The sequence below is a fragment of the Phalacrocorax aristotelis genome, chromosome 13 (assembly GCF_949628215.1).
Source record: "Phalacrocorax aristotelis chromosome 13, bGulAri2.1, whole genome shotgun sequence".
NCBI classification, from domain to species: domain Eukaryota; kingdom Metazoa; phylum Chordata; class Aves; order Suliformes; family Phalacrocoracidae; genus Phalacrocorax; species Phalacrocorax aristotelis.
Window position 1 is genome coordinate 688296 of NC_134288.1, and position 9439 is coordinate 697734.

A 9439-nucleotide genomic window follows, 5' to 3' on the forward strand; every position below is an offset into this window, starting at 1 on the left:
CAAGTTTAGCTTTGTCCAAAAAGAACGCAATTCATGAACTTCAGTGTGAATCAAAGCACAGAAATTGCAAAAGACAGTGCACCTTTTCAAAAGCACACTCCTGAGCTAAACTGAATCACTAGTGTAGATGCATCCATGTTGCCTGGCTAACTAGGGTGTCCAACCGTGTTGCTCCTATGACAGGCAATGTCTGGAGACCTTTGCTGCATACCATTTGGGGAAAAGTCACAGATCACTAGCAGAAGTGTCACAGTTTGGGAATTTTCTTTAAAAGAATGTTATGGTCTGCTAAGATACTGGGCACTGAACAGCTAAGAATGGAGGGAAATGAGAGATACACAGTATCAGTATAATATTTTTATCCATTTCATGTAGAAAGCTTTCCAAGCATAATTATCGACAGAGAATCCTCATGTAAAGGATTTCCTGAGCAGTATTTGATGCCTTTTATTAAAGTTCTGGAATAAAAGTAAATAAAAATAGTTGCTAATAAAAATTGCATATGGCACAAAATATCACATTATGAGGCCAAGTCATGTTGAAGAAGTAAAATGATACAATTGAAAAGTTATAGAAAGGAGCTGTAAAAGTAAGTCTTAAGATCTTAAAACCAAAAGAAGTTGCAGCTACAGACAGAAGGAACTGGCCTATTTATTTAAAGGCATCCTCATCAAGATCTGTAAATAGTTAAATGTCGAGACACTAGAGATGAGATAAGAAAAACAAATACTGAATCTAAATTTGCACAAACTCAGAAATAGGTAGGACTTTAGCAGTGACAGGTCTTAATGATTGGAACAATTTGCTGTGCATTATAGAGGATTTTCTATGGCTTGAAAACTGGAAAATGTGCTGTACATGCACCAGAAACACCAGGCTCATCACAGGACTTACAGGAGGAGTTTTCTGACCTGGTACTGCAGGAAGTTGGACTATATCTAAGTGATGCTTTCTGAGCACAATATCTGTGAAACCTACATACAAGGTTCTTACCATTACAACCTTAATTAAATATTATTGCTTTCTCTAATTACTTCTTTGTCACTAGCTGTGATGATTTTCACTAACCCAATCACTCTTCCAGGATGTGTTAAGCACTCATTCATTATAGGAACCCTTTGAAAATGTAACATTTAAGAGCTAAGTTTATAGGGACTTGGGATCTAACCAGCATTTTAGGAAGCATAGTTCAAAATGTTCAAAATTTGCAAAAGTCCTCTTCTAATCCCTCTGGTGCGTAGCTTCCGTGGGTATCTAAATCCTTACTCATTAATTCCTTCTCTGGGTATGGGCAAGGTAATCACCCACAACAGAGTAACTCTCTCTCAGCCTGTGAGGATAAGCCTTGTCCAGTGCAAGTGTTCAATAATACCAGCTGGTGCGAAGCACATCAGCAGTGCTGCTGAACCCCTAAAATAGTGAGATTGACACAGCAACCATCAAAGTCAGTCCCCATTCTGCCCACTGGTGGCGGTTTGTCCTGCAATCTTTTTACATAGTCCCTTCAAAAGCACTGTTCAGAAGGAGACTGAAACCATAATCCCTGCAAACAAACAATCACATCCCATCTGATTACATCAGATATGAAACTTGCAAAAATCTCCTGGTTCTAGTAGCCTCTGCTTATTGCCATACTTAACTTACTGCCTTCTCTGAGAAGCAACAAGAAATCTATGACTCTCTTAATTAGATTTGGTCAAGATTTTGTCACTAACTGTTAATGAATTTGTCCTATGGCAGAGTCGATTTAAAAGCAGACCTCTGTTCCAAGTCTAAGTCACTTGTATTTTTATAACGCCTTACATTCTTGCAGCCCTTGTCAGATCTCAAAGTGGAGCTGGGTAAGGATCAAAGGGGAGAGCTATGCTTGTGGTGGGCATCATTTGAATGAGACCATGGTCCCTCATGGCTGTTCATCAGAGTTCCCATAGTGTTCTGAAGGTAAAGATTGGTGAATAACCTGTAATAAATTGCTTTCTAATTTCTAAATTCCCCTGCAGTTCCCCTTAGATTGTGGCACTGATTTTCACACCCTAACTTTTTTCTGGTTTTGGTTTGGTTTTGGTTTTTGGGGTTTGGCTTTTTTTTTTTAATGGTCTACTAAACATTTCTATTCAAGGGTTATTACCTTTCATTTCAGTTGGGAACGTCATTGGTGTGGCTCCTCCTTCCTTTTAGCTCTAGCCTCCTTGGGAACACCTACAAAACCATACTGGCTTTTCTTCAGTTCTTATTGCTCATCTGTTTTGGGACATCTTTCACATGTAGATGCATCTTGTTCTGCTCCCCATTTCTAGGGAATGAGCTCTGCATAAGGAGCATGTAAAGTCCTCACACTGCTATTCATCCAGCCTGTTGCCTTTTAAAACATACAAGGGAAGCACAGAAAATACAAATTTGTTGACACTGCTAAACATTTTTCTTTCACTTCTAGGTCCTCCTGTTGAGCCCCTGGAGCCAACCAGACCTTTACCGACTCTTCCTGTTCGCCGAATTCACTCCACTTCAGAAAGAAAACATGAGAGACAGCCAAGACCTCCTAGTCCTCCTCTGGGTGATAGGCCATCTCCTCCTGGCACAAAACCAAACATCTGTGATGGCAACTTTAACACAGTGGCTCTCTTTAGAGGAGAAATGTTTGTTTTCAAGGTACTAAGAATTCCTGCTTACCCGTGGGTCTTTCTTTAGTTTTATTGCTGGAAAAGATTAATAGAAATGTAAGGTAGTGAGATTTGAAATGTCTGTGAAAATAGCTCTGTTCCTAGGAGGCTGATAAATGAGCAATATTAGAAGAAAATGTAAGCAGATTAGCTCTGTAATATTTGGAAACAGTGCCTGATGGGATTCACAAAATGCCCGGCAGACTGTGCACCAAAGTGTGAACTGGATGGACTGGCAGAGAATTCAGACACCATCAAGCTCAGAGAGGAGCCATCTGGAAAGCCAGAAAGCAATACCAGTACCTAACCAGGGATTAAGCCTCATTGCCTTCAGAGATGGCATGCATCGAACCCTGGGCTTCAGGGAGCACTCAGCCTACCTGAAGCTCTTGGGGAATTTGAGTCAATCTTGCTTGTCATGGAGGAAGGCGAGGCTTTGCTCAATAACCCATGTTAGAGTGCCTTGAATATGGAAATCCATGGTCCCATTCCCAAAATACCTGTAGCTTTCACTCTGCCCAATGGCTGTGAATGTGGAGAGGGATATATTGAAGGTCATTAAATGGACAAACCACATCAGTTGCAGAAAATTCCTGAACTGAAAAGAGCTGCAGGCTGGGACAGTATCTGGGAGAAGTCTTACAGGCTCTGTCCTGCTCTTACTCATCCCTGAGCATCCACTACAGCTTTAACTAATGATCTCCTATCTAAAGGGTTGTTTAATAGCTCCTTTGAGCCTTTGGACATTTGAGTGCTTTATACAGTCACCAGGTAATTTTACAGCTGTATGGCTCTCCAGGGGTCTGACAGTTGAGCAGCAGTTGTACCAGGACAAGTGTGACACCTCAGTGATGAGACACACAAGAGAGGTCATACACAAATGAGTTCATAGCGCTTGTAACTGTGGACTTGCTTCCCCCTGCTCCTTTTCCCTTTCCTTTCCACCCTCTTTCACAGCACCAGCAATCAACTTCTCACCCTTTTGGCTGCTATATTCCCCATGAAGTGCTTCCCTCACTGGATGCAGTGTTGGACTGGGTTGGGGCTGCCATCTGAACCAGGACTTCTGTCTTTAATGGTTAGGGGCATAGGCAGGGATTAGTAATGCTTATTGCCAGATTTCCAGCCTAATTTGACTGAAAGATAAAAATGCTCAGCCTGAAGATGCTTCTGGTTTTCTCAGGATCGTTGGTTCTGGCGTCTGCGCAACAACCGAGTGCAGGAGGGATATCCCATGCAAATTGAGCGGTTTTGGAAAGGCCTCCCTGCAAAGATTGATGCAGCCTATGAACGGTCTGATGGAAAATTTGTTTTCTTCAAAGGTACAGTACATTTCAGTACAAGCCTACCTGCCTCACATCACACTTTTATGGCATGAAGATAGTGAAAACAGGTACACTGCATCCCTGTCCAAGGGGACACTCCAAGCAGCCCCTAATCCTTAAAATATAGTTTAATGCGGGCTGGCCTTGCCAGGACAGTATAAAGCTGCCAGTATAAAGCTAATACTGATTAGTGGCAGTTGGCTTCCATGTGAAAATAAGAAATAGCTCTTATTTCCCAGGGCATGTCAGTCTCCTGCCTATCTCCTTGACATGTTTCAGCAGGGTATTAGGGCCTGTCCAGGTATAGGGCGCTCCCAAACCATATTTCTAGGCAATTGTCTCCTAAAGAGACAAAAGGACCAATCTTACACTGGGGGCCACATTCGCTCCTTGCACTGTGGCAGTGTCTGAACAGGATCCTGTAACTTGAGAGGAAGTTGTAAGCAAGAAGAGTGGCTGGAAAGCATCAGCATGCCCCCATCAAAAACACAGTATCTGGTCATCTGAATTTATGTCTGCAGCTTCACTCCCTCAGCTCCCTAAACTGTATTAGGACTTGAGAAGGCTCAGAGAAAGGCAACAGAATGGATCAAAAAGTATGGGCTGACGTCCTGCAAGAAGCTCCTCACCCTGAATGAGGGAAGACAAAGATGGGGTATGAGAGAAATCTTTGAACTCATGACTGGTAAATGGGAAAGGGTTGTTATCTCTTCCAAAACAAGAGCTGAGGAGCATCAAATGAAATCAGGAGGTTTCAGGTTCATAATGAAGAGGAGGAGAATCTTTTTCACGTAATACATTTAAGCCTGGAAGTCCTCAACATGCTGTGGGTTCATTGTGGCTATTTTACATTTATATCAATTCAACGACTAATTGGGCACCTCTGTTGTTTGTGTCCCCATTCATCTCTAGGAGATAAATACTGGGTTTTTAAAGAAGTGACGGCAGAGCCAGGCTACCCACACAGTCTAGTGGAACTGGGGAGCTGTCTGCCCCGGGAAGGCATCGACACAGCTCTGCGCTGGGAGCCAGTAGGCAAAACCTACTTCTTCAAAGGCGACAGGTACTGGAGGTACAACGAGGACAAGAGAGTAACAGATCCAGGATACCCAAAGCCCATCACAGTGTGGAGAGGAATCCCTCAGGCTCCCCAGGGAGCTTTTATCAGCAAAGAAGGCTGTATGTATCTGCAGTCATTATGCCTGTTAGATCGGTAATAGCTTGTCTACCTTGGGGGTTAGGTGGTTGTATGTGGGGTGTTTCAAATATTTCCTGAGATAGGAATCATGTCTCAGAAGTCCTAGGCACCTGCGAGCACCGGCAGTCTGAGATCCTTCCTGACCCCCAGGTACCTCCTCAACAGCTAAACCACATATTGTAATGCCAGCTCTGGGGGATGGGAAGGGGACTTTTTCTGGTTTTGCAGTCACAACAGTCCCTACCTGAATTTTTTTTGGCCTTGACTTCAAGGATGCCGTAACTTCTATTTTCCGCCTAGTTTCTTACGTGAAGCTAGCTCAGTCACTGTTACATGTTCCAACCTGCCTGATGTACTTTGAAGTTAGCCATGCTCTGAGTAGGGGGTTGGATCTCCAGAGGCTCCTTCCAACACGTTTCTTTCTCTGATTCCTTCCTCTTCCAGATGGGGAAAGAACTAACAGAAGAGGCTTGTGCCATTCAGGCAGTGTTTAAATTTGGGGCTGTGGTGTGAGACAAGGGGTGTAGGGCTGGGCTAGGCCGGAGGACTGCAGTGAGAGCCAGCCAAGGTGGAGGACAGATGCGGGGAAACCAGTGCTTCCACCACTGTTCCCTTCTCCTTTTCTCTTTGGGTTTTTTTTCCCCTAATCACCTGAGAGTGAAAAGGAGAAATCTGGGAAGACATGGGGTACTTCAGACAACATGTAGCATAAACCATCAGCCTTTTATTAGCAGCAGGACAAGACTGCTCCTTAACAAAGGCCAAATCTTCTGGATTGTTGGTGAAAAGGACTCCTTCAGCATCTACTCCCTCAGGCTGGGTGAACAGAAACCTTAAGTATTCTTCTGAACACTACTGCACCCAGGCACACACTGTCATTCTGCAGATTATAGAATCATAGAATCATTAAAGTTGGAAAAGACCTCTAAGATCATCAAGTCTAAACGTCAACCCAACACCACCAGGCCTCCTAAACCATGTCCTGAAGCGCTACATCTACACGCTTTTTGAACACATCCAAGGATGGTGACTCAACCACCTCTCTGGGCAGCCTGTTCCAATACCTGACAACCCTTTCAGAAAATAATTTTTTTCCTAACATCCAATCTAAACCTCCCCTGATGCAACTTGGGGCCATTTCTTCTCATCCTATCGCTAGTTACTTGGGAGAAGAGACCAACCCCCGCCTCGCTACAGCCTCCTTTCAAGGAGTTGTAGAGAGCAAGAAGGGCTCCCCTCAGCCTCCTCTTCTCCAGGCTAAACCCCCCCAGCTCCCTCAGCCGCTCCCCAGCACACTTGTGCTCCAGACCCTGCCCCAGCCCCGCTGCCCTTCTCTGGACACGCTCCAGCACCTCAATATCCTTCTTGTCCCGAGGGGCCCAAACCCAGCATTCGAGGTGGGGCCTCACCAGTGCCGAGCACAGGGGCCCCTTCCCTGCCCTGCTCCTGCTGGCCACACCAGTGCTGACACAAGCCTGGGTGCTGGTGGCCTCCTTGGCCACCTGGGCACACTGTGGAGCCTTCCTACCCTTGAGCAGCTAGAGATCTCACCCAATGTGGTGTCATCTGTAAACTTACTGAGAGCATACTCAATCCCCTTATCCAGATCATTGCTAAATTATGTTAACTGCTTGGTATGATGAGCACATATTTACACATGCTTTAACAAAAAATATCTCACTGCAGAACACTTTAAAGTTAGTTAGGTTTGGGTTTTTTTTATTCACAGCTTGTCTAGGCCAAGGGGAATGGTACTCTGTGGGCAACACTGCACCCACAAGCCAGGGTTATGGCTTCTCCTTTAAAGCCCAGCTCCAAAAACCACCTCCTAGCTCCAAAACCACCTTCACTTTTCAGTGGTTTTGGGATGCCCTGGATTAATGTGTTTTATTGGCCAAGGCAGCTACCACCTCCAGCCTTTCATACTCTCTGCACAGCCTCACACAAGCACAGCTTATCAAGTTGGAAGTGGTGTGGTGAGAAATATTCTCTGTTTTGTCTCCTAGTTTATACCTACTTTTACAAAGGGAAGGAATATTGGAAGTTCGATAACCAACGGCTGAGTGTGGAGCCAGGCTACCCCAGGTCAATCCTCAAAGACTGGATGGGCTGTAACCAGAAGGATGTTGAACGAAGTAAAGACAGACGCCTCCCCCATGATGATGTGGATATTATGGTGACAATAAATGATGTGCCTAGCACTGTAAATGCAATCGCAGTTGTGATCCCTTGCATTTTGTCGCTGTGTATCCTTGTCCTGGTATACACAATCTTCCAATTTAAAAACAAAGAGGTGCAGCAAAATGTTGTGTATTACAAAAGACCTGTCCAGGAATGGGTATGACACAGTCCGCTGCACATTTCAACTCATTGATCTGATGAGGATTATGGACAAAAAAAAAACAAAGGGAAAAAAATGCATTCAAAAGACTACCAAACAAAACTACTTCAGTGACCTACAAGTTTTGGACAGCCAGGGACCGAAAGAAGCAGGAAAACTGGAAAAAAATACAGGCAGCCTTGCACTGTGGAGCCTCTTTCTTTCTCACTGCCTCAGCTGTGCGTCACTCTCGGTGTGCCATCCTCCACAGGCTCACCCTACTAACATCAGAGGCTTCAAGACTGGTTTCAACTGACGTGGAAAACTTCCTTCAGCTCCCTGCACCAATGCTCCCTGTTAAACCCAGCATTCTCCAGTGTAGCTAAACCACCTCTGAACAGAACCATTTTTTTAATAGCTGTCTCATAAATTAATTAAGATCATGAAACCTATGAACAGGAACAATTCAGTATCATAAGCAGAAGACATTCTGATGCTGAACCAGTCTCAAAGATCTTCTTAGTTTATTACAAAATCCAGGGAATTACCTGGATACAATTTTCCAATACCTGCTGGTCAGATGTTTTGTACATTCATACTTAATCAATGCTGCCACTTAGTACAGTGCATGAGGAACTACTAAGCCCTCAGAGAGGTAAATGAGTGCAGAGCAGAAGCTCAAGCAGCACCAACCCAGACACCATGTTACCTGGCAACATCAAGCCCTAGGTTGGGACAATCTGAAGACAAAGTAATTGGGTCTAAAAAACCAGTTATGGGAATACATGTTTTTGATTTGGGAGCCATTCATTAAAGAAATATTTAAATGTCATATGATGTTGTTTTAAGCTCCCATCAGCAAGAAACAATGAAGCAATGGTTACCGATATACTGAAAAATATGTATAGATGTAGACTGCATTCTGCCCTTGTTAAGATGCTGGGAAAAGATGAATTGTTGTTACGTGGCATGTATAACTAGATTGTGGAATCTGTATGTTGGGTTTCAGGAGAATGGAAATGTTTATTTGGAGTGAGATCATCATTATATTTTGCTGAAATAGTCAAGACGCAGTAAGAATTAGGCCTGTTTATAAAACTAAATCCAATCCATGTAGATGTGACAAACGTTTTATGCCTTTGAAAATTGTTTTTTGGTTTTGCTCACTTTGTCACAGTCAAATATTTGGCAAGGACCAAAGGAAGCATGCCAACAGTAGAATGAGTTTATCACTAGCCACATTTGACAGAAAAATAAAAATAAGATAAAGGCTGGATAAATATCTGAACTTTCGGCTAGTAACTTTTCACAAGTCTCTTCCTACAACAGTAGCCTCTGCTTATCCCTCTTAAAGTTGTGAATGGCTTAGGATGCTGTGTCCTAACCACACACTTAGCCCATTTTGTTGTTGATGCTGATATTTCTGCCATGTTAAATAAGAGTGGAAGAAGAGTTTCTTGCAATGCAATGTAATGGTGAAGTCCAGCCCTGTACAGAAGTGCCATTCATGTAAGTCTATTAACTGCTTTGCACGCTAACTGTAAGGAATAGGTGATTAGCGTACGTTCTCTGTCTACAACCGAATCTATTCAGTGAAATGGAAGTGCAATGCACAGAATGTCCAGTTAGTCTAGAAAAAGTACAGGTTTATAGCGTCAGGTATGAAAAAAAAATTGAAGGATGACAACCATGCTAAAAATATTCCTAATAACAGTGATGAAGAATGAAGAAGCAGGCAGTTTGTAGCATTCTAAATTTCTAACTAGTGCTCAAATATTGCTATGGTGAAGCAGGATAGACAAATAGATACTTCTAGTGAAGCCCACTAGGACTGCATAACATGTGGTCTCAAATTGTATTTTGTCCTTCATAATTGATTTCCATAGCCAAGCTGTTTATTGTGTTTAAACATAAAAAATATTACAAAATGAGAAGC

The 9439-nt window shown here is 43.2% G+C and overlaps 1 protein-coding gene across 1 annotated transcript in view; it reads left to right on the top strand.

Annotated features, from left to right (window-relative positions):
- Nucleotides 1-7590, top strand: part of MMP24 (matrix metallopeptidase 24) — a 48468-nt gene extending 40878 nt beyond the window's left edge. Inside the window, exons 6-9 of the mRNA XM_075109048.1 lie at nt 2435-2649; nt 3844-3982; nt 4898-5164; nt 7190-7590. Of these exons, the coding sequence (XP_074965149.1) occupies nt 2435-2649; nt 3844-3982; nt 4898-5164; nt 7190-7527 (959 nt within the window). The 3' untranslated portion in view covers nt 7528-7590. The remainder of the gene's footprint in view (nt 1-2434; nt 2650-3843; nt 3983-4897; nt 5165-7189) is intronic.
- The last annotated feature ends 1849 nt before the right edge of the window (nt 7591-9439 follow it).